Source organism: Megascapheus bottae, chromosome 6 (genome assembly GCF_031878675.1).
Source record: "Megascapheus bottae isolate mThoBot1 chromosome 6, mThoBot2.hap1, whole genome shotgun sequence".
In the NCBI taxonomy this organism is placed as follows: Eukaryota; Metazoa; Chordata; class Mammalia; order Rodentia; family Geomyidae; genus Megascapheus; species Megascapheus bottae.
The window spans coordinates 5,562,527-5,587,735 of NC_143514.1; the positions used below are offsets into that span (position 1 = coordinate 5,562,527).

General features: G+C 44.9%; 1 protein-coding gene and 1 pseudogene across 1 annotated transcript in view; one reads left to right on the top strand and one right to left on the bottom strand.

The window, feature by feature from the left end:
* The window catches only part of Chd1l (chromodomain helicase DNA binding protein 1 like), a 31,215-nt gene extending 12,261 nt beyond the window's left edge, over positions 1–18,954 (bottom strand). The window contains exons 1-15 of the mRNA XM_090334167.1: positions 18,846–18,954; positions 18,086–18,198; positions 15,958–16,064; positions 14,912–15,026; positions 13,752–13,783; positions 13,028–13,109; positions 9,951–10,113; positions 9,165–9,320; positions 8,466–8,558; positions 6,731–6,827; positions 5,478–5,551; positions 4,505–4,615; positions 2,376–2,490; positions 1,615–1,765; positions 761–926 (exon numbers count right to left, since the gene is read on the bottom strand). Of these exons, the coding sequence (XP_090190293.1) occupies positions 761–926; positions 1,615–1,765; positions 2,376–2,490; positions 4,505–4,615; positions 5,478–5,551; positions 6,731–6,827; positions 8,466–8,558; positions 9,165–9,320; positions 9,951–10,113; positions 13,028–13,109; positions 13,752–13,783; positions 14,912–15,026; positions 15,958–16,064; positions 18,086–18,198; positions 18,846–18,954 (1,684 nt within the window). The remainder of the gene's footprint in view (positions 1–760; positions 927–1,614; positions 1,766–2,375; positions 2,491–4,504; positions 4,616–5,477; positions 5,552–6,730; positions 6,828–8,465; positions 8,559–9,164; positions 9,321–9,950; positions 10,114–13,027; positions 13,110–13,751; positions 13,784–14,911; positions 15,027–15,957; positions 16,065–18,085; positions 18,199–18,845) is intronic.
* Positions 18,955–21,932: 2,978 nt separating this feature from the next.
* LOC150061294 (N-alpha-acetyltransferase 50 pseudogene) lies at positions 21,933–22,669 on the top strand (annotated as a pseudogene).
* Positions 22,670–25,209: the final 2,540 nt, after the last annotated feature.

Here is a 25,209-nt window from a genome sequence, read left to right on the forward strand (position 1 = left end):
TTTTGGTCTGAAGAAAAATATAGCTGGGCGCTGGTGGCTCACACCTACAATCCTAGCTAGTCAAGAGGCTGAGATCTGAGCATCATGGTTCAAAAAATGGGCCAGAAGGAAAGTCCTTGAGACTCTTATCTCCAATCAACCATGAGAAAGCCAGAAGTGGAGCTGTGGCTCAAAGTTGTAAAGTGCTAGCCTTGAGCAAAAGAACTCAGAGACAGCACCAGGTGCTGAATTCAAGCTCCACGACTCATAATGAATCTATGCACAGGGAAAAATGGGATATAAGCTTTGATATTTAAGGAGATCAAATGTAACAAAAAAAATGAGCATATATATCCATTTCTTCCCTAACCTGAAATCCCTCAATGACAGTGAAGACATTCTGAAACAGAAACCAGGCATTGGTGATTCACTCCTGAAATTAATCCTAGCTACTCAGGAGGCTGACATCTGAAGACTGGGGTTCAATGGCCAGCCTGGGGCAAAAACGTCCATTAGACTCTTATTTCCAATTCACTACCAAAAAGCCAAAGTGGAGCTGTGGCCCAAGTGGTAGAGCACCAGCCTTCGGTAGAAAAGCCAAGTTAGGGTGCTAGACTCAAGTTCAAGCACTGGTCTCAGCACATGCACACACTTACACACATACACAGTTTGCACAAGTTGGCAACAGGGAAGGAAGTGATTTCTGAGAGCAGGATGTTCCAGGGGCCCCGTACCCTAGTTCAGGCCTACGTTATGTCATTTGCTGTCTGTTCCGACTCACTTCCTTCCTCTGGCTCTCTGTCCTCTCCTCCTTCAGCAGGCAGGGCGTCAGGGACCCACTGGCCATCCCTGGTTTCTCCCAGGATGCACTCCAGGTCTGTGTCATCCATAGTGCTCCCCTCAGAGGACAGCAGTTTATCCAAGCCGAACTTGAGAATCTCACTTAACTTCAGTGGAGGAAACAAGAGTCCAGTTAGTTCTGAAGAAAGCAAGTACCAGTGCTCAGTGGCTGAAAGAGCCCAGGCACGTTCCTTCCCCAGCCAGCCGGCCTTTCCCTTACTGAATCAAGATGGCACCAATCAGACTGTTCGATCATTGCACGATGGGTAAACAGAGGTGATAAACAACCAGAGTTGTGGCCTTTGACAAGTCTCCATAACAACATAACACTAATTTATAGGCCTCCATTTTTTTTTTGTAAGAACAAAAGCAATTAAGAATAACAACCCTTCCTGGCCTTCCCAGAAGCCTTAGTCAGAGACTCTGTCCTAGCTTTTTCACTGCTAAACTTCATAGAATGAAAAGTCTCCTCCAAGTACTCGATCTCCAGATAAGCCAACTCCTTCCCTTTGGCAATCTGTTCTTCCCTGCTTCCTCCCCATCCCAATCCCTTCTTTTGTGCTGGTTGTGGGGCTTGAACTCTGGGTCTGGTCACTGTCCCCAAGCTAGCTCAAAGCTAGTACTCTAGCACTTGAGCCACACCTCTACTTCCAGCTTTTTGGTGATTCATTGGAGATAAGAGCTTCACAGACTTTCCTGCCGGGCTGGCTGTGAACCGTAATCCCCATTCTCAGCCTCCTGAGTCGCTGGGATGACAGGCGTGAGCCACTGTCACAGCTCCCGGCTGTGTCCTACCTGGAGATCCGCATCAGCTGCTTTCTGGGTTCCTAGAGTCAAATGGCCTCCTTCTGTGACCTTGTTGGTGAGCTGCAGTTTGGAGGCTGCCTTCCTGTAGACGATTTCTTCCACAGTGTCCCGGCCGATCAGCCGAATAACTTTAACAGACCTGCAGAGAAGTCAATGACAATGATGAAATGAGCGCCTACAAATGGGGGGAACGAGCCAGGTAAGTGTATGTAAAAGGAAGCAAAACCACGCACCCATGCCTATCCAGGGGACAATTAAAAGAACAGGTGCTAGTGGCTCCCACCTGCAATCCTAGCTCCTCAGGAGAATGAACTCTGAGCATCTCCCTTGGAGTCTGCCCATGCTCGAAAGTCCATGAAACACTTATCTCCACCTAACCAGCAAAAAGTCAGAAGTAGTGGTGGGGTTCAAGTGGAAAAGTACCAGCCTGGAGCCAAAAAGCTACACAAGAGCAGGAGGCAATAAAGTCACACCCATCTTTTGGACAATATTTCATGACCCCTCAGCACCACCCCTGCTTTTTTTTGGCGGGGAGGAGTGCCTGTACTAGGGTATGAACTTAAGGTCTTGTGCTTTCACTTGGCTTTTCCCCTTAAGACTGGTATTCTACCATTTGAGCCTGCCTCCACTTCCAATTTTTTGCTGTTTAATTGAAGTCTTGGAGATGTGTCTGCCAGGGCTGGCTTGCAACCTGGATCTTCAGATCTCAGCCTCCTGAGGCAAGCCACACCCATGCCTGGCTCACTCACTTGTCTTGGCCAATCCGGTGAGCCCTGGCAGCCGCCTGCAAGTCATTGTGAGGGTTAAAGTCGCTGTCCACAAAAACCACGGTATCGGCCGCTGTTAAGTTCATGCCCACGCCACCTGGAAGCAAAGGATAAAGGAATACACCGTGGTGCACAGGTGAGGAACTGGAAGAGAGGCACAGGCGGGGCTACCCTGAAGAATCACAATCAGTCGAGCTGAGTGCCTTCACACAGGAGGCATCCTGCCCTAACTCCAGAGCCTGGAAGTGGTGACGTGTGACCTCACACTGCCTGGCCTGGGGAAAAAGAACTATTAAATCTTAACAGAAGGAAGGAGGACTTGCAAATGAGTGCTGAGAAACTTGAAATCTCTTTTGCTTGAAAACTTTAGTTGGATTTTGCTAGATCAGCTTGCAAAAAATAAATAAACCGAAGCCAACTGCTGGTAGTTCACACCTGTAATCATAGCTACTCACGAAGCTGAGATCTGAGGACCAGCAAAGATGGCAATAAACTCTGTGGGACTCTAATTAACCAGCAAAAAGCTGGAGAGATTGTGGTTCAAGTGGTATAGCACCAGCCTCAAGCAATAAAGCCAAGCAACAGTGCAAGTCTCTTAAGTTCAAGCTCCGGTACTGGCACAAAAAATAAATAACATGCTCTTTCAGAAAACAGAAACAAATGTAAGAGACTTGCTGGGTCATTCATAACACAAGAGCATTTGATCACACTTGCAAACTACAGTTAGGCAATCAGATCAACTACCTCCTTCTGACATACTGTCTTTTGTGCTAGTACTGGGATTTGAACTCAGGGCCTCACATCCTTGCTTGGCTTTTTTACTCAAGGTGTGAGCTCTATGCTTGAGCCACATCTACTCTTCTAGCTTTTTGCTGTTTAACTGGAGATAAAGGCTGGCTTCAAAGTTCCTGTGATTTGAGCCTCAGAGTAGCTAGGATTACAGGCATGAACCACCAGCATCTGACATTGATGATTTTTCTCCTTTTTTTTTTTTGGCCAGTCCTGGGGCCTAAACTCAGGGCCTGAGTACTGTCCTTGGGCTTTCTCAAGGCTAGAGCTCTAGCACTTGAGCCACAGCACTACTTCTGTTTTTTTCTATGTATGTGGTACCCAGGTCTTCGTGCATGCTAGGCAGTCATTCTACCACTAGGCCAAATTCCCAGCCCAAACACTGATGATTTTTATCAATAAGTTCTAGTCAGCTGTTTGGGAAAGATTCTTAAGTGATTACTGCCACCTAGTGGCAATAGGAGTCACTCACAGAAAAACACTTGAACGTTGAGGGGGAAACCTGCTAAATAGGAAAATGTGCAAAATTACAGCGAAAAAAGGACAGCAAACAGTCCAGTTCAACTGGCTTTGAACAGTGAGCCTCAGCTTCCTGAGGAGTTAGGATCAGAGATGCAAGCACCTGACCTCGTTGCTCTCTTATCCCTTTTGTGCTCCTCATCTATTCCACAAGGATTTAAGAGAGATGATAGACAGACAGATAATGAAACTAAGACTATAAGTCCAAATGTAACTTCTGGTCTGCTGGATCTAAGCTCTCTGTCTCTCCAGATTGACTTCAGCTTCCCTGCTTGTACATGGCACTGTACATAGTAAAACACCACCAATGCAATGCATGTGCTTTGAGATGCACATCACATGGGGACACGTGATTCTTCTACATGGCTGGTGGTTTCATTAGATGTAAGTAAGATGTCGGTAAAATGTGGACAACATGCCTGCAAAGTATTCTTGGCAGGAAGAGCAACCAGCAAAAATCCCACTTAGATTCATGGTTGGGAAGGGGTGTGTCAACAAAGATGGCACAAAATCCCAGGAGTCCTCCAGGACATTGTTTGGCCAGTGGTGAAAAGAGACCAGACTTCCTGCCAACTCCGTGCCTTAAAATGTACTTCTCCCATGAGACTAGACTCAATGGATTGATAAAGAAAACACTATCATGCCAAAACTCTGGAAAATGGACAAACTATAGTAATGACCCCCAGTCCCCTCCTTTTTTGGCACTTATTAGTTAGCAGACTTGTAAGTTCCTGTCGTCTCACCTTGAAGAGGCTTACAGGAAGATGCGTGGACGGTGGGTAAAGGGACTGCCTGTAGCCTACCTGCTCTGGTGCTCAGGAGAAAAGTGAACACGGGCTGCTGTCCGAAGTTCTTAATGGCCAGGTGTCTCTCTTCTCCTCTCACTGAGCCGTCCACACGCTCATAGCTATAGCCTTTAGACAAAGGAGCGGGGTTAGAAAATAAAACAATAAAACAGAGAAGTTTTAACTCTTTCCAAGAACACTTGGGGGAATTAAAAAAAAAAGTCCAAAACCAAACACGCCATCAACAAGCATGTGTCTACTTTAAATAAACCCTATGCAAAAGACCTAAATTGAGAGGGGAAGCTCATTTTACAAGTGCGCTCAGGGGGGTTGGTTTTGTTTTTGTCTTTTAAATTACACGCAGTTAGCCACTGGCACTGATGCAAGGAATACTTGCCTGCCACTGTCCCCGGTCCCTTGACTGTTCATATGCTTTCTGTGCTTGTACTGAGGCTAGAACCCAGGGCCTCCTGCTCTCACTGGGCTTTTTCATTCAGGGCCGGTCCTCTACCACTTGTGCCACACCCCCCACTCCCAACTTTTTGGTAGTTAAGAGTCTCTCAGGTTTGTCTGACTAAGCTATCTTCAAACCAATCCTCAGATCTCAGTCTCCTGAATATCTAGGACTACAATCATGAATCACCAGCAACCGACAGAGTTTATGTGTGTGTTCCTCTGCTAGGTGTCCCATTCTCACTTGGCTTTCTTGATCTTGGCTGATGTTCTACCACTTGAACCATGCCTCCAGTCTGACATTTTGCTGGTTTGTTGAAGACTTTTCTGCCCAGGTTAGCTTTGAACCTTGATCCTCAGATCTCAGTCTTCAGAGTAGCTGGCATTACAGGCATGTTCCACCACTTCAGACTCATCTATTTAGTTCTGAACAGGATTCATGAGCCGCTTTCTTTTGTAAAATTCTTACCCACCCCATATTACTCTTCATAGATTGTCTAAAAGATGGTTTAGCAAATGAGTGGCTAAGGGGAGTTACCTCTGTAATCCATATAGTCTTGGAGAATATCTAACATCTGGGTCATCTGAGAGAAAAGCAAAACCCGGTGGCCCCTGGAAAGAAAGAAAAAAAAGTAGGAATTCTTTCAACATGTGATCATTTAACTTGTACATCCCAAAAGTTGGAAAATATTGCCAATTCTGAAGTGTTAGGTGCCTGAGGCCACCTCTGGTGTGGTGGTGTAAAATCCTTGAGAGTTTTCCTAACTGCGGTTTTTCCCTCTGGTAGACTAGCAAGACCATGGTACAAGCTCAGATCACCAAACATTAAACATGTTTGGGGGATATTTTGTAGTGATGCCAGTAGTAGAGCTTGAGCTCAGGACCTGGACACTCTTGCTTGGCTTTTTCTCTCAAGGCTGGTCCTCCACCACTTGAGCCACATCTCCACTTCTATTTTTTTTTTTTTTTTGCTGGTTAATTGGAAATAAGTCTCGTAAACTTTTCTGCCTCGGCTAGCTTTGAATGTTGATCCTCAGATCGTAGCCTCCTGGGTAGCTAGAATTACAGGCATAAGCCTCCAGTGTTTGGCTACACCTGGTCTTTGGGGGCCCAACTCAAATTTCTGGGAAAGAGACCCCCAAGTTTCCCTTGCATGTAAATCAATCCCCAAAGGCTAACATAAAGGATGTTTTGAGAGTCTTTATGCTGATTCACTGCAAGCTGCCAGCAGTCAACTACAAAAGACACCATCCGTGTGAAGCCAAATGATACGGCTGGAGCACTCCAGTTAACCAGCTAGCCAAGGTAAGCAGGGCATGGCCAGTGCTGGACCAGGGCCCAAGTCCTGTGTAAATTCAAGAAAAGAACAGGGTGATCATGGAAAGTGGGGAGAAAAGAGGTCAAGAAGGTAGAACTTTAGTCAGGCTCTTGAAAAAGGAAAAACCCAAATCAATCCCAAGAAATCATTAACTAGACCTGGTGTCAGTGACTTTGGCCTATAATCCTAGACTCTAAGGAGGCTGAGATCTGAGGATCCCAGTTTGAAGCCAGCCAGGCCAGAGAAATCCAAGAGACACTTATCTCCAATTAACCAGAAAAAAGCCACAACTTCAGATATGGCTCAAATGATAAAGCCCCAGCCTTGAGTGAAAAAGCCAAGTAAGAATGTGAGGCCCTGAGCTCAAGCCCTAGAACAAAAAAAGACCAAAGAGCAAACCACAGAAAAAGAAATTATTAAGTTCCTCATGACTCAGGTCTGGATAGTCACTAGCTCAGAAACCTACTGCTGACCTGGAATACAGGAATGCAAGGAGCTTGTCCAGTAGGTGAAGCTTCCCGCTAGCTTCAATCAGGTGGTCTCCAATTTCAAAAGGCTCTGGTTCCACACCTGGGGAAGAGAACCCATTGCTCAATAACGTACCATATGTCAGGCCAGATTCCTCAAGTAGGAAAGCCACCAGCCACCAGGCGCTAGTGGATCACATGTATAATCCCAGCTACTCAGGAGGCTGAGATGTGAGGAACCAGGTTCAAAGCCAGGCCAGGGAAATAAATCTATGAGACTCTTGTCTCCTATTAATCACCAAAAAGCTAGAAGTGGAGCTGTGGTTCAAGTGGTAGAGTGGGAACTTTGGGCAAAAAAGCTCAGAGAGAATGAGCAGACCAGAGTTCAAACTCCAGAAGGGGGGCACACATGCACACACACGCACAGACTGAAACATACACACTCCCACACATGCCAATATTCAGGCTGTAACAGCATCCATATCTCTTTCTGATGCCCACTGTTGATCTAGGCTCTTTTGTTGGAGGCATTTGGTAACTGTTTGCATAAATATCTCAATGCTGCTTGACACCAACCACAGAGCTTAACCAAACAGAGCCTAATAAACAGCAATCTAAAGAACAAACCCAATCCAAGCTCATTCTTCAGGAAATTGAGGCACAACGAGACGCTAGCAGCCAAGAAGTTCAGAACTGAAATTATGAGCTTCTCATTCTAAGTCCAAGGGGCTGGTGTGAGGATGCACCCTTGTAATTCCAGCTACGTGGGAGTTGGAGACAGGAAGATCTTGCCTGAAGACAAGTTTGGACAAACATTGACACTCTATCTCAACAAAACAAAACAAAGCCAATAGGCTGGGGCGATGGTCGTTCCACCTATAATTCTAACCATTCAGGAGGCTGAGATCTAACGACTGCAGTTTGAAGCCAGCTCAGTCAAGAAAGTCTATGAGATGCTTTATCTCCAATGAACTACTCAGCAAAAGCTGGAAGCGGAGCTGGGGTTCAAGTGGTAGAGTACTAGCCTTGAGCAAAAGCTTAAGGACTGTCAAGAAGCTTAACCAAACAAAAATAGAAAGCCAGGGCATTTGCCTGGGCTTCTGGTCCAAGGTCAGCCTGGGCAAAAGCACAAGACCTTATCTGAAAAACAACTAAAGCAAAGGGGGTTGACGTATGACTCCCAAAGTGGCCTAGCAAGTGTGAGACCCTGCAAAAACGAAACAAAGCAATAAAAAAGAATTGAGAAGTAGAATTAGAAACAGGTGCCAGTGGCTCACGCCTGTAATCCTAGCTATTCAGGAGGCTGAGATTTGAGGATCACAGTTCAAAGTCAGATGGAACAGGTAAGTCTGTGAGATTCTTATTTTTAACTATCCAGCAAAAAGCTAGAAGTAGAAATATGGCTCAAGAAACTCCCCCCTGCATCCCTCTCCCCAAGTCATGGAGCTTGAACTTAGGGCCTGGGTGCTGTCTCTGAGCTCTATTTGCTCAAGTCTAGTGCTCTACCACTTTGAGCCACAGGTCCTCTCCTGCTTTTGTGACGGTTAAACGGAGGCAAGAGTCTCAAGGATTTTCCTGCCACGGTTGCCTTCATGATCCTCAGATCTCAGCCTTCTGAGTAGCTAGAATTACAGGCATGAGCCACACCAATGCCCAGCTCTAGCAACTCTTTTGAAGAATTTCAAAATACTTTTGACCACAGAACTTTCTCAACGATGGTGCAGAACAGGGCACCACTCACCATCAAACAAGTACGGGTGATCCACACACTTTCGAAGCTGGGACAGGATGTTCTGGAGTCTCACTTTCTTTGCCGTCTCATTTTCAAATGCATCTGCCAATTTAAACAGAGAGAAGACAGATAAGTAAAGGTAGATAAACAAACCTACCCATAACTGACAACCAAGTCTCAGGAATTTTCAGAACACTTGGCCACTGACCAGAGCTAGTGGTCACCCTTATAATCCTAGCTACACAGGAGACAGATCAGAGGATCATGTTTTGAAGCCAGCCTAGGCAGGAAAGTCTCTTGTGACTCTTACCTCCAATTAACCAGCAAAAAGGCACAAGTGGAAATGTGGTTCAAGTGGAAGTACCAACCTTGAATAAAAAAAGCTAAGGGACAGTGCCCAAGTTCTGAGTTCCAGCTCTAGTATCAGCCCATATACAAAATTGTTTTAATAATGGCCAATGTCAATGGTTAACGCCTGTAACCCAAGCTATTCAGGAGGCCGAGATCTAAGAATTGTGGTTCAAAGCCAGCCCAGGCAGGAAAGTCTGTGAGACTCCAGTTAATTACCAAAAGGCCAGAAGCAGCACTCAAGTGGTAGAGGGCTAGCCTTGAGCAAAACCAAAGCTCAGGGACAACGCCCAGGCCCTGAGCTCAAGCCCCAGGACTGCCTGCCCTTCAAAAATAGAAGGATGAGTGCCTTCTGCTTACCCAGGTCTTTCATCAAAATGGCCTTGTAGTATTTCTTCTGCAGGGCTGACAGGCCATGGTAAATCACTACTTCTGTCTTCCTTGGAAGGTCGGCAGCAACCTCGGCTTTCACTCGCCTCAGCAGAAATGGCTGCAGGAGTTTGTATAGCTCACTCGCTGTGTAAGAAAAACACAAGGATCATGAGGCAAATGTAGGGAACATACAGCAATTTATTATTTAGTTAGCTTCTCATTTTCACACTCATTCTGCAGGCTGGATCAGTAGAGTGATTTTTCACAGTACTCATGTACATGCTAGTCACCTCCCTGTAACGCGAACCCAAGTTGTAAAAGCGTTAGAAGAAAGGAAAGGAAGGAAGGGAAGAGAGAATGAGGATGAGGGAGGGAAGGAGGGAAGAAGGGAAGGAAGAGAGGGAAAGGAGGAAGAGTGAACAACTGGAGATCTAGCACCTGCCCTGTCTCTCTTTGTTCTATCAGTAACTCTTACACATCAGGGCAGTTTCTCTGCTGAGACCCTTCTGCAGATGATTTGTAGAAAAGAAACTTGCAGCTGGGCCCTGGTGGCTCACACCTGTAATCCCTGCTACTCAGGAAGCTGAGATCTGAGAATTGCAGTTCAAAGCCAGCCTAGGCAGGAAAGTCTGTAAGACTCTTTATCTCCAGTGAACCACCAGAAAACCAGAAGTGGAGCTGTAGCTCCAAGTGGTAGAAAAAGAGCTCAGGCATAGCAACCAGGCCCTGAGTTCAAGTCCAGTGACTAACAAAAAGAAAAAGAAGGAAACTTGCCTGATGTGGACTCTTTCTGAATGTCCTGGTAACGTTGAACAAAATCTTCCACCTGCTCTCTGGAAAAGAGATCAGGCTCCACAAAACTGAGAAGGGAGTAGAGTTCTGAGAGGCTGTTCTGGATAGGTGTTCCAGTCAATAGGAGCCTGAAGACCACTGAGAACTCAAGGGCAAAAATTAAAAAAATGAGATGTCTCTGACATGGGTGAGCAAGATTGAGAGACCCAACAAAAACCCAACTCAGGATGGCATGGAATGACCATGGAACATGAAATCAGAAGACTCAGGTTCAAGTTGCCAGCTAGCCTTCCCCTTACCCCCTCCCCCCCCAATGCTGGTACTGGGGCTTGGACTCAGGGCTGGAGCTTCCCTGAGTTTTTACATTCAAGGATGGCATCGACCACTTGAGCCTCCCCTCCAATTCCACTTTTCACTAGTTAATTGGAGATGAGAGTCTCATGGACTTTTCCACCTGGGCTGGCCCTCAAACTATGATCCTTAAATCTCCCCCTGAACAGCTAGGATTACAGGCACGAGCCGCCAGGACCTGGCCATGCTCTGTCTAATGGCTTCAAAGTTAAGAAGGGGACAGCAGTCTGGTGAAGGTGGCCCTACTGTAAGGAAGGAAGGATGTTCAATTTGTGAACCTGGGTGTGTTCATATGGTATTCAATATGGTTACTGCCATGTGAAGATTCAAACTGTTAAGGACCAACGAAGCACCTAAGACACAGGCATGCACACCTGGCATTTGAGATGCCAACCCTACAGCCTCAGACTTTCCACAACAAGCAAGAAGGGCCAGACTATAAGAACACCTTTTTGTGAAACTTTATGAGACATTAGGACTTTCTGTAGCTGCTGGATATTGTGTCATGCACAGCCCCAAATGGAGTGATTGCTTACAATTCTGAGAAAGAAATAAGACCGATAAGAATAAGAAGCTTCCTATTAGTAATTAAATACTCATTAGTCAGTATAAAAATTTAGTCAGAAATAAAAATGCAGGAAAAATAGCCAGGTACTAGTGGCTTATACCTAGCTACACAGGAGGCTGAGATCTGAGGATCACAGTATGAAGACAACCTAGGCACCACCAAAAAGCCAGAAGTGGAGGTGTGACTCAAGTGGCAGAGTGCTAGCCTTGATTGAAAAAGCCAAGCAATGGTGTAAGGCTCTGAGCTCAAGCCCCAGTATTGGCACACACACACAAAAAAAGTGGAGGTATATAAAAACCAAGTCAAGGGGCTGGGAATTTGGCCTACTGGTAAGAGTGGTAAGACCCAGGTTCGATTCCTTGGTACCACATAAATAGAAAAAAGCTGAAGTGCTGCTGTGGCTCAAGTGGTAGGACTCTAGCCTTGAGAAAGCCCAAGGGCAGTGCTCAGGCCCTGAGTTCAGTCCCCATGACTGGGAAACAAACAAATAAACTAGTCAAGCCAGGCACTGGTGGTTCACACCTATAAACCTAGCTATTCAGGAGTCTGAAATCTGAGGATTGCAGTCCGAAGTCAATCCAGGCAGAAAAGTTTAGGAAATTCTTTCTTTCTTTTTTTAATAGTAGTAATTCTTTTTTTTCCATATATTTTTATTGTAATTATTAGAAGGGTTACATTATATTCACCAGATAGAAGGTGCATTACTTCACAAACATTGATACCCTTTCTCATGTCTTGGTCCCCACTCCCGCCTCTCATCTTATTTTCCCCCCTTCCCTATTCTATTTCAAATAACCAAATAAGCATATATACAGTATATCAGATAACAAGGTAAAGTACTATAACAATATGAGATAACCAAGGGATAGCAAAAGTGATGAGATAACATAGTACATTAAGGACAACAATCATTCATTATATGGCTTTTGTTTCCATATCCTCTATTGTAAATCTCTGCTAGGAGAGCCCAAGGTTTCTACTGATTATGACGAATGAAGGAAACCATTGAGCCTACGTTCCTTTGAGTCTGGCTTACTTCACTTAGAAAAAAATCTAAGTCTTTCCATTTCCTTACAAATGGGGCGATGTCGTTCTTTCTGATGGCAGCATAGAATTCCATTGTGTATAAATACCACATCTTGTTGATCCACTCATCAAGTGAGGGACATCTGGGTTGGTTCCATATCTTTGCTATGGTAAATAGTGCTGCAATGAACATTGTTGTGCTAGTGGATTTAGTATGTCCTTGTTTTTAGACGATTGGGTAAATGCCAAGTAGTGGAATTGCTGGGTTATAGGGGAGTTCTATGTTTAGTCTTTTGAGGAATTGCCATTCTGCTTTCCACAGTGATTGAACAAGTCTGCACTCCCACCAACAGTGTAGTAGTGATACCTCCTGGCCACATCCCCTCCAGCATCTGTTGTTATTAGATTTCTTGATCATGGCCATTCTAACTGGAGTGAGGTGGAATCTTAAGAATTGTTTTTATTTGCCTTTCTTTCTTTCTTTCTTTCTTTCTTTCTTTCTTTCTTTCTTTCTTTCTTTCTTTTCCTTCCTTCCTTCCTTCCTTCCTTCCTTCCTTCCTTCTTTTCTCTTCTTTTTTGCCAGTCCTGGGCTTGAACTCAGGGCCTGAGCACTGTCCTTGGACTTTCTCAAGGGTAGAGCTCTACCACTTGAGCCTCAGCACCATTTCCGGCTTTTTTCTATGTATATGGTACTGAGGAATTGAACCCAGGTCTTGGTGCATGCTAGGCAAGCACTCTACCACTAGGTCAAACTCCCAGCCCCTTGATTAAGCATCAAAAAAAGCTGGAAGTGGAGCTGTGTGAGTCAAGTGGTAGAGTGCTAGACTTAAGCAAAAAAGCTTAGGGAAGTCGGGTGTGGTAGCTCACGCCTGTAATTGTAGCTACTCAGGAGGCTGAGATCTGAGGATCAAGGTTCAAAGCCTACCCTGTCACAAAAGGACCTGGGATTCTTATCTTCAATTAACCTCTAGAAAATGGGAAGTGGGGCTTGGCTCAAGGGTAGGGCAGTAGCCTTGAGCTGAAGAGCTCAGGGACAGCGCCCTGGCGAGTTCAAGCCCAATGACACCCCCCCCCAAAAAAAATTAAGGAAGCTAAGCCTATCCTACAAAGTTACCTCTGTGAGTGTCTTGTGCAGCTGTGAGTTTTGGTTCTTCAGTCTGTGAGCTTCATCCACAACAAGAACACTCCAAGGAAGGCTGGGAGGGAAAAATGACACTTTCAATCGGAAATAAACATAATCATAACTAAAAAAGATTTGAACATTATACATCTTTTGTAAAAAGAGGCAAAACTACAAAACATGCAGAATCCAGCGGGGACCAGTGGTTCACATCTGTAATCCTAGCAATTCAGGAGGCTGAGATCTGAAGATTACAGTTCCAAGCCAGCCCAGGCAGGAAAGCTCGTGAGCCTCTAATCTCCAATTAACCACCAGAACACTGGGCTGGAGGCAAGTGGTTCAAGTGGTGGAGTGCCAGCTCTGAGCAGAAAAAGCTAAAGCATTGTACCTAAGCCTAAAGTTCTAGTCCTAGTAACAACACAAATAGAAAAATTTTGTAGCTTTTAACCACCAACCCTTCCATTTAATCTCAACTTCCAAATCAGCCATTCCAGCTAAGAAATTTAATAGTTCCCCACTGGCCAGATAAAGATGAAGTTCACAGCAATCAAATATATAACAAAGACATAAAACAAGTACATAACCAGAGAGCAAAGAAGAATCTGGAGCATGAGATTTCAGCCTTGCCATACAGGTTCTCAGTGACAATACAGGAGGACAATACAACATAGGAGGAAAGCACAAAGTACCAGTTTCTGAGTTAGCACAACCTACTCACGATTTCAGAAATGCAGCATCTTTCAAGCAAATCTGAAAAATTAAGGACAATTTAAGGATATTAGCAATTCTTTCGTGTGTGTGTGTGTGTGTGTGTGTGTGTGTGTGTGTGTGTGTCTGTCTGTCTGTCTGCTGATCCTGGAGCTTGAACTCAAGGCCTCACTCAAGACTGATGCTCTACCATTTGAGCCATAGCTCCATTTTTGCCTTTTGGCAGGTTAATTGGGCATAAGAGTTTTGTGGACTTTCCTGGCAAGGCTGGCTTCAAATTTCAGTCCTCAGACATCAGCTCCCTGAGTAGCTGGGATCTCAGGTGTGAACCATTGGTGCAGCTCTGGTATTACTTCTGGTAAGTAAGCTAGCTTCCTGTTTCTGTTGGTGAACTTAAATTACAGTATTCGGCCAAGTCTTTCCTGCTCATTAGATAAAATTCTTCGCACTGTCCTTGGGCTTTCTCAAGGCTAGAGCTCTACCACTTGAGCCACAGCACCATTTCTGGCTTTTTCTATGTATGTGGTAATGAAGAATTGAACCTGGATCTTCGGGCATACCAGGCAAGCACTCTACCACTAGGCCAAACTTCTGGCCCTCTCCTCATAATTTTTAAGTAGCCAAGTTTGAAACAGAACTGAGGCACCATTAAGTGAAAAATATTGCTTATACTAACCCAGTCTCAACTTAAAGAACAGGATTGTAAAGCCAGGCACCAGTACCTCATGTCTGTAATCCTAGCTACTCAGGAGGCTGAGATCGGAGGATCCCAGTTCCAAGCCAGCCTGGGCAGGGAAATCTGTAAGAGTCTTATCCTCAATTAACCAGCAAAAAGCTCAAAATGGAGGAGAGGTTCATACCCCAGTACTGACACATACCTCCCCACACAAGATTTTAAATATTATTAGAAAAAAAATTTTAAATGAGGAGAGCTAAATGCCCCCCCAACCCCTACATCCCCATCCACTACCTTCTCCTTATGGGCCAAGAAGCAGCTCCAGGGTCACCATCCTAAGATGCCTGCTAGAGCCACCAGGAAAGAGGGGGAAGGGGGAAAACCTGAGCCTTCTCTTCCCTCTCTGAGAACAAGACACGGACAGACTCTCTTCCCAGAGAATGTGTGTTATTTAAAGTAAAACTCTAAGTTTCTAAGTGCCTGGGTTAGGGTACCTCATAGGTCGTCAACAGCACATGAAAACGTAACTCTTCCTTCAGGCTGCACTGAAGGCGGGCTCTCTCCTCCTTAGCGCCCACGTAGGTGATGCAGGAAAGATCTGGAGCCAATCTAGATCCAAGAAATGGCGGGTGACCCCAAAGACAGGGTACACGTTATCCATAAAGTTACTTTTCACAGAAGTTGTGTAATGCCAAGCTCAGGAGGTCCTGTACACAGAGTCCTGGACTCCCAACTAGAGTAAAATATAAACCCCAGGAAAGGCCCCAAGGCAGCCAATGAGAGGGTGAGGTCTGAGAGGACTCGTGCTTACTCTAAGAGGTGAAGCCTATTTTTCTTATCAGTTATTTCTTCTGTCATTAGAAAAAGAATGGTTCTCCCTCCTCCCCACAAACCACCCAATTTGACAATGCTAGAGACAGAGTTTGAATTCGGACCTTGCACTCACTAGCTAAGTGCTCTACCACTCAAGCTACAACTCCAGCCCTTTCACTTTTGTGTTTTTATTTTGATTTGAGATAGTGTCTTGCTAACTTGCCCAGTCTTCCTGTGGAGCTGAGATTACAGGTCTGCACCACCATACCAGGCTTTGTTTCTCCGTTAGAAAAATTTACTAAACCTGAGTACTGATCTTTAAATTGCCAAATAGTGCCAGGCACAGTGGTACAAACTTATAATTACAACTACTCAGTAGATAGAATGGAGGTTCATGAGTTTTCTAGTTCAGCCTGGGCAAAGTTAGCAAGACTCTATGTCAAAATAATATGCAAACAAAATCATGCTTGGGTTCTGTCCTTTGAGTGAATGAATGAATGAATGAATAAGTGAATGCATGAATGAATACATACATACAGTAACTGCTGAACAGTCATATAATAGACACTGTTCCACCTGTCAGATCCTCAGTGTTACCTATCTTGTATCAGTTCAGAGCCTTCTGGCATAAATAATCTTACTGATTATGATAAGGTAGTTTTATCATATAGTCTACATCATCCAGGAAAACATCATCCATAAAGTTCCAGCTACATCTACTATTTACCTCTCCATCTCTTCCTTCCAATTGTTCAAAACAGACAAGGGACAAAGAATCAGAAATGGTCCTTCATCATTCAACCTTCCTGCCAGATAAAGGAAGAGAGCAATCGTCTGAAAGAGAAGAGGACATCAAAATTCTTTTTGGTTGACTTTTTTTTTGGAGGTAATAGTATGAGGCTTAAACTTTGAGCTTGAGCACTGTGCCTTGGCTTTTTCACTCAAGGCTAGCAACTCTACTCCTTGAGCCACAGCTCCAAGCTCCACTTCAGTTTTGATCACATTTCCCCAGGAGGAACAACCCATGATGTCCTCACTACCAGATTCCTACATGCAGCTTGCTGTGTAAGGAAGTTACACAGTCTCCTGCACATCAGGAGAGCAATCCATTCCTGCCTCAATAAACATGCCACAGCAACTCACAGTGCTCATCCACTTCAGTAATTTGCAAGCAAAGAGGCTCAATATTTACGTAACCTCTCCTTCAATGAAAAATAAAAGTCACGGAGGAAGAGAAATCAAAGGTAGCAATGCAACTCATAAAAACCAGACACACGCTGTTCTGTGACAGTGTAGCAAGAGAAAGTCTCAGTGTCTCTACCAACCATCCTCTTGTTTTCATAGCCTTAACCTGCCTTCAGTGTCCCATGCATCCTTCCCTAACTCCATCAGTCTTCTATCATGGTCTTGAATTGAGGGGATTTTATCATTCCTTCCTCCTGGGAAAAGAGCACTCATATACAGAACATTGGCTTTGGGGTCCTTTCCTTATCACTATTCTTGAATTGTTTTGTGACACTGAAATAGCTCCCCAACTCCATCATTGGATTTCTGAGTCATTCAGATATTAAGCTCCTTTATTGAGGAAAGGAGAATCATTTTCTTGGAGATCAAACATGTGAAACATTCTGTGTGCTGGTTACTCATTCCAAAAATGCTAGCTACTCAGGAGCCTGAGATCTTAGAATTTAAGTTCAAATCCAAAGACAATGAGCCTCTGAGATGCCTGAACAACAATCAAAAAGTAGGAAGAAGACTAAGGACAGTGCTCAGGCTGAGTTCAAGCCCCAGGACTGGCAACCTCCCCCCCCCCAAAAAAAAACAAAGTAAAAGTACAAGCCTGTGTTGAAAATGATCTATATAACTTGTGGGTGGGGGTGGGAGAGAAAAACTGGATGAAAGAGAGGGAGGGGTGACACTGTCCAAATACAAATATACTCTTTACCTGACATATATAACTGTAATTCCCCTATATATCACCTTTATAATCACAATAAATAATGATTCAAAAAAGTGCAAAGCCCTGAGTTCAAGTACTAGCATTCACACACAAACCACAGCCTCAGTAAGGAGATCAAAGTCAATTTGATCTTTGTGCAGATGTGTTTGACTTTACCAAGAGACAGAAAAATACGAGGCCAGGCCTATTAACTATACTTCTAACTTAGGCACATCTTTTGCAGGCTAGACATACTACTCAAACACCCTCAAACTAAAGCCTGGTGGCAGTGGTCTTGTCACTTAGGAGGCTGAGATCTAGAGGATGGAATTCAAAGCCAGCCCAGGCAGAAAATCCCATGAGACTTTTATCTCTAACCACCAAAAAGCAAGCCAACCAAAGGACAACGCCAAGGCCAAGTTCAAGCCCCAGGACCAGCAAAAGAGGAAGGAGAGGAGGAGGGAGAGGAAAAGGGAGAGAGGGGGGGAGATGGGGAGAGAGTGTGTGTGGGGGAGATTGAGAGAGATGGGGAGAGAGAGGGAGAGGGAAAGAAAGGGGGAAGAGGGAGGGAGAGAGGGAGAAGGCAGAGAGAGGGAGGGAGAGAGGGAAGAGGGAAGGAAGGTAGGATATAATCCCTTTTTTTTCTTTTCTTACGATCCAACTTTTGCTTAGAATTAAGCAGGCTGAAGAAAAAGAAGGAAGCAGCCTGAGTGGGACAAGAAGAGACATTTAAACATTTCATTCCTAAAGGTTCTGATTTTTTAAACCTACAGGCATTTCGCATGCTGTTTTCTATACAAACTGTAACTGTTATCTGTTGGAAACAAAGCGTGTTGTAGATAGTAGCAACAGACAGTAAAGAGGTGGCGAGGAGGTACTTTGGTGGGGTGAACAGAGCCATTCCGCAGTCCCATACCTGGCAGGTCTTGCCCAGACCCATCTCATCCCCCAGGATGCAGCCATTGTGGCAGTGGAAGCACTGGGCCAGCCAGTTGACCCCCTCCAGTTGGTACGGGCGGAGGTGAATCCCTAGAAATGAGAGGCACAGCTAGTCAAGGTGCAGGCGGATGCCCGCGTCACCACTAGGGTTTTGTCCCCACACTCCCAGCGTCACTGACCACTCGGATCCACTGCGGGAAAGTTGTAGGCACTCAACAGTTACTGGTTTCCAAGTCACTCAACGCCTCCCACCATCATCCTCACAGCCCTGCAGCTTCCCTTTTCCTTCCCAGAAAATAAGGCAGGCAGGACAAGCTGTCTTATACCTTGTCCCTTTAGACTCTGTGTGAGTGTGTGTGTGAGTGTGTACGTGTGTGCCAGTGTTAGGGAGAGCGTGTGCATGTGCGTGCATGGGAGCGCGCGCATGTGCGTGCATGCGTGTGACAGCGTGCGCGCGCACGCGCCCGGCGGGCTCATCCGTGGCCGGGGCCACAGCGCCCCTTCCGGCCTTGGGGATCCCTGCGCGTGCTTGCGCTCGGGGACGAGCCGCAAAGTGGGAGCGGAGTTGGGGAGTTTCCCAAGCGCAGCGCAGCCCGCGAGGCCCCGCCGCCGCTCCTTCCGCCCGCCCTCTTCCGAGAGGCCTCTTCCAGCCCGCAGCCCCGTGCACTCCCCGGGTCTCTCGACCCGGGATCCCGCCACACTTCTCCTCGCCTGCCCCCGCCCGGATGGGCACTCACCGGCCAAGCCCCATTGGCGCAAGTCCTGCGCCTGCACCCGCGTCCGCATGGTCTCCGACCGGCCCTCGGCCGGCCAAGCCTGAAGGAAGCCCGGCTCGTCGCCCGCCATCCCGGTGCGAGAGGCCACGCCCTGGCCACGCCCCTCGCTAGCCTTGCTCCGTTCGTCCACGCCCATTCACCTCAAAGGCCCCGCCCCTTCGAGGTCCCGGGTCCAATAAGGCTCCGCCCCTGGAAAGGCCACGCCCCTTCAATGTCCCCACTCTCCTGTCTTTTCCGGAGCCCCCGCTAGGGGAGTTTCTCTGCTCGGATGGGCGGCGGGCATATTTAGGAATCCCTGTAGGGCTGGTGCTGCAAAGGACGTTTTCTTCCTATAACAAGCCGTTAAATGGGTTGTTTTCCTAAATGCACTGATGGTTTTGTTGAATGCACTGGGTTTTCCCAGTTGGTGTTTTCTGATAGCTTTGAACACTTGATGCCACTCTTTAAGGCCCTCTGCCTCCTCCTGTGACTACTCCTGTGAGTAGGTTTGGCTTCTGGTCTCCTAGGTGTGACCTGTTTCTTTTGCTCCAGATCTGCTAAACGGATCTGTTAAAGCAACCATATAAGCTACCTGATACTGAAATCCAAGAGTTTCATAACTTCAAATACACATCAGAGATAGGATCCTAGCTACAAGATTAGTCGATTGCTGATTTATTATGCGTATTATTTATTATTACCTGGAATTTAAAATATAGCTAAAAATATGGTATACACAGGGGAAGATTCCTACTTAACTAACTTAGAGCAACTAATTTACAGTTTCACAAAGTTCTAGGAAGTTCTATGTCAGCTTCCTTGAACATAGGGGTAATTTATAAGAGGCAGACAAAAAGGACAAATAAGCAAATGCAAACATAATATTCAGTGTTCACACACGAAACTGGATCCAGGCAACTTGAGAGGTTGCGTGAGACAGGGAGAGATGGGAGAGTGACGGAAGGGTACCACTGACCAAGAGGCATTGAACTCTTAAATTGGCGTGTTGGTTTAAGATAATTATTTTTTTATTGTAATGTATACAGGGGAAGATCATTTTTATTTATGTTTGTCAGTCCTGGGTCTTCAACTTAGAACCTAGGTGCTCTCCCTGTGCTACTTTTTTCTCTAGTGCTCTACCACTTGAATCAAAGTGCCACTTCCAGCTTTTTTGGGTAGTTTATTGGTGATAAGAGTCTCATAAAGACTTTTCTGATTGGGCTGGCTTTGAACTGCAATCCTCAGATCTCAGCCTTCTAAGTAGTTAGGATTACAGGTGTGAGCCACCAACACTTGGCTCAGATAATGTTTTTTTTTTAAATTAAAAGTAAAATTCAGGCCCAGATTTCAAGTTCCACAACTAATCCCTTCCCCACCCCCCCAAAAAAAATAAAACTAAGAAAAGTAGCTGAGGGACTTCAAGTGTACAAATAAAGTAACAAAAAACTTTTTCTTGGAACACTGGTGGCTCATGCCTTAATCCTAGCCACTCAGGAGGCTGAGCACTGAGGATTAAGGTTCAAAGCCAACTGGGCAGAAAGGTCCATGTGATTCTGAAATACCCAACTTGAGCCCTAATGAAATACTTAGCCCTCCTCTGGCCCCAGATTTACAGCAAAGGGTCATGCAGAGTTTTATGATAAGGGAAAAATTTGGAGACTAAATACACCTGCAGAACAAACTGTTAACCTGTGATGTCCTATTTTACACGCTATCTAGCTCTGTCACTTTTTTTTAAATTAAGAGATACCTGCTGCCATCTCCTTGTTGATATAGCCTTCTCTAGTCAGTACCTAATCTCCCTGTTACAAACTAAACATACGTAAAAAGGTCAATTTCGGCCTTTAAAAACCTCACTTCACTTCCCTCAGAGCCAAGGGATCTTTGCTGGGATAGCTCCTCTTGATCACTCTTGGCTTCAATAAAAGACCTTCAAAGTGTTTAGTGTGTGGTGTTATGCTCGAGTTCAGGAAGCCTTGTTCCAAAAGACCATCAGAGACCATCACCAATGTAAAAGCAAAGGAGTCTTTATTTCAAGCTCGAGCTTGGGTCACCCACATACACTGTCGCAGCCAGTGATGCTGAGAGGCCTGGAGCCCAGGGGTTCAGCACCTTTTATACATTTTTGGGGGGAGGCAGGACCTGAGCATACATCATAGTACTTTGAACTGGTTGGGACACCGCTAGGGTGACTCAAGAGGATGCGTGCTAAACTTGAGGGTTTGTGGTCTAGATAATGATTACCAGACTCCAGGAAGGGCTGTTCTGGTATTGTAGAGATGAGTGCCATCTGTGGTTCTGGGAATAGTTTTGCACTAGGCTTTTTCCTAGTATTAGGGCAAAAGTGGGTGAAGGGTTACAGCACAACATAGAATCTTCAACAACAAGGCAGTGAAGCCGGTTACAGAAGCAGAACTAGCAGTTCGTTAGTGACTACAAAATGGTGGTTACAATTTTTAGTTTCTCAGTGGTCTTCCTCTGTTTCGGTTCACTCAGGTGAGCTGAACTCTATTTTTTTTTTTTTTTTGCCAGTCCTGTGCTTGGGCTCAGGGCCTGAGCACTGTCTCTGTATTTTTCTCAAGGTTAGGGCTCTACCACTTGAGCCACAGCACCACTTCTGGCTTTTTGCTACGTATGTGGTACCTAGGAGTCGAGAGGAGTCGAACCTGGTCTTCGTGCATGCTAGGCAAGCACTCTACCACTAAGCCAAACTCCTGGCCCAGGTGAGCTGAACTCTTATCTCCAATTAACTACCAAAAATCTAGATGTAGAGCAGTGCCTCAAGTGGTACAGTGCCAGCCTTGAGCAGAAAAAGCCAGTGTGAAGCCCTAAGTTCATATCTCAGTACTGGCACGGGAGTGTTGTAGGGAGGACTTTGAATTTGTGGAAAGAGGGAAATTAGTACAGTCTTTACAGAAAATAATGGAAGTTCTTTCAAAAAACTAGAAATAAATCTATCATCAATTTTCCCACTTTTGATAGGTCCAAAATAAAGGAGGTCTGGCCATTGGCCAGGCTGGGTGGCAGCGGGCCTGTGGAGGTGAGAAGAAGCTCAAGGGAGGAGGCCAGCTGGTGGGGTGGAGTGGCCGGAGGTGAGGGTGTGGAGAAGGAGTGGTGAGCAGGATGGGGCTAATGCTAACAACAGTCTGAGGCTGGGAGGATGAAAGGTAGATGGATGGAGCTAGAAGCTGGGTCACCACACCATATGAAACTGTTGAACAGACTAAATCAGATTATCTACCCCATCAGCTACAAAGACAAGTTCTACCAGGATGTGCTGGAGGTTGGTGAGCTAGCAAAGCTTGCCTATTTCAATGAAATCCCTGTCAATGCAGTTACACTCCAGGGAGGATCACTCACAGAAGCACAAGAGACTTTACATCATGACACTAAGATGTCTTGCGCCTTACCAAGACTAAGAATAGGAATAAAAATGTTAAATCATGTCTTAAACGTGGGTGAAACAGATGGTGCTTTTGACAACACCTATGTGCATATCCAGATCAATAATGAGTCTGCAATCAACTTCAACAGGAGGTTTGGCTTTGAGATGGAGACAAAGAAGAACTAACTACTGTAAGAGTACAGAGCCTGCAGATGCTCTTGTGATTCTGAAAATCCTTAAGAGTCCCTCTGTTTAGAACACAGACATGCACAAGTCGGATCTCTAAACAAATTTCATGTGAACTTTCTTGCACTTGCTTGTTGCCAAATAAAAGAGCCCCATCGCTTGCATCCCCCTCCTTAAGCTTTCTCCCTCACTTTTGATTTTCTTTCTTTTATTCCTCTAAAAGACTAATACTTTCCCAGACTTTTAAAAAAATTCCTATTTGGATTGTTTCAATTCTCTTATTTTTGTGAGGTGGTTAGATTGGAAGTAAAAGGTAGATCTATTTTGTTTCAGTTAATAAGATGAACTATCCCCAAAATGTGACTATCAGAAGATTTGGAAATTTTTAGCTGATTTTATGCCCTGCTTTCATATTGAAGGTCAGAGCCTATAGATGCTGTTGCTCTCAAAATCCTTGTAAGAAATTATATGCCTACTTAGGTTTTTAAAGTATCATTTTCCTCTCTAATGGATGGGACAGTTTAGGGTAGGTAATATCATTGTTCAAGGGCATCTTTACACAGTCGTGGGACTAGAGGCGGGAGGTACTTTGGGTGTGCAGCTGGTCACGGAAGGACACGGTGTAGGCAGGGTGGAGTTTAGGTCTGGGTGGAGAGAAGGGAAGCATACCTATCTAGGAGAAACTGGCAGGAGCCCCAAGGAGAGCTTCTCCTTGCTTTGTGATGGGCAGGGTAGAGCTCAGGTCTGAGTGAAGAGTGTGCTGCTGATGCAGCAGAGAGCTAGCAATACATGTGGAGGGACTAGAATAGAGACAGACTGTCAAGCCCCCCTGTGTTGTTTAATAGGTACAGTTACCAGGCCGGGAGTATGGGCAGAAGTGGTTTCTCCTGCAGCTACTTCCTCCTGTAAAAGGGCAAAGTAGTCAGGGGTCCCTGGTTGACTATTGGACCCAGTACTTTTCTAGGATTATTTGGTTAAGGGTTTGATTGGTGAAGATCCTTATCTTTCTCACAAGAATATCTAGCAGAAATTCAAGTGGGCAAGATAATTAGTAAAAGGAAAGCAAACATTGCTGCTGCTGTCCCCAGAGAAGCATAAACCAGGGACTAATCCATCCAAATAGGTTCCATCCTCCTTTATCCTGTTGGATCTTTTCTACAAGCTCTCTAAGATGTTTGGTTTTCTCTCATATGGTGTAGCTGTTATTGATCGGATTAAAACAGCACCCCTGGTGGTGTAGTAAGAGTAAATGATCAGTAGCAGTGCGATTGTCCAGAATGGAGTGTTTATGTTCTTGCTGTTCTTGGTTTAACAGTGTGATGGCAAAGAAGGTATAGTTACTGGGTATTTTTTTGCGGGGGGGGGGCATTTGGCCACTATATATATATATATTATATATAATATATATATTATATATAATATATATATATATATAGGCTCCAACTACCAGTCCTAGTATCCCAGCCAGAGAAAAAGTGAGAATATTTTTTTAAAATTTTTTATTGTAATTAATAAAAGGGCTACATGATATTTGCCAGATAGAAGGTGCATTAATTCACATACATTGATACCCTTTCACATGTCTTGGTATCCATTACCCTCCCCCCCACCCCCCCACCCGTCTTGGTTTTCCCCCCTTCCCTATCAAATTTCAAATAACCAAATACAAATAAATTCAATATATCAGATAACAAAGTGAGATACTGTAACAATATGAGATAACCAAGGGACAGCAAAGGAGATGAGATCTAACATAGTACATTAAGGACAACAATCATTCATTATATGTAACCACATATTGTAATGTATGTGGTCCTGTAATGATTCCAGGGAGGACCATTCATGTTGTATTACACAAGTGCTTAGGAGAAACAAGCAATAAATTATAGTCTGGCACAGTATGTACAGCCATGGTAAGACATTCCCTTGTAGAAAGCCTAAGAAGAGTGAGAAGGAGATGTAGAAGATAGTATCCCAGACTCACCCATATCTGATGAGATGGAAGTCGGCATGGTGTGGCTGCCATTCCTAGATCCACCTGGGTGAAAAACAAATGATCACTAAACCAGAGTTGACTGAGGCACTCTTTTTAAGAATAACATAGCTATGCTGCTGTATTTCTATTGGAGCATATTCCGATTTTGTGTGTGGGGGGGTCATGGGGCTTGAACTCTGGCCTGGGCGCTGTCCCTGAGGTCTTCAGCTCAAGGCTACCACCCTACCCTTGAGCCAAGTCCCACTTCCTGTTTTCTAGTGATTAACTGGAGCAAAAGAGTCTCAGGTCCTTTTGTGCATAGGCTGGCTCTGAACCTTGATCCTCAGATCTCAGCCTCCTGAGTAGCTAGAATGACAGCTGCATATCCCACATTTGCTTATATTCTTGTGCCGATAATACTGAGTTAAAGAATTTGTAATAAGAACAATGAATGGTTAAACAAATTGTTTCTGTTCTTGCAGAGGTTAGAAGTATAAAGTGTTAATAATGTAGATATCAGTATGCGCTCCTGTACTGACAATTCTAGTTTGTGCTAGACCATTTTCTGGCTTGTAGGGAATCTTTAAAAAGTTGATATCTTTTTTGTAAGATGTATTTTTTTCATTGTTGCATTGCTAGTATTTATAAGCTTTCAGATTGACAGTAGTGATGGTTCAAGAAATGTCTCATTAGGCCCGGGAGTTTGGCCTAGTGGTAGAGTGCTTGCCTAGCATGCATGAAGACCTGGGTTCAATTCCTCAGTACCACATACATAGAAAAAAAAAGCCAGAAGTGGTGCC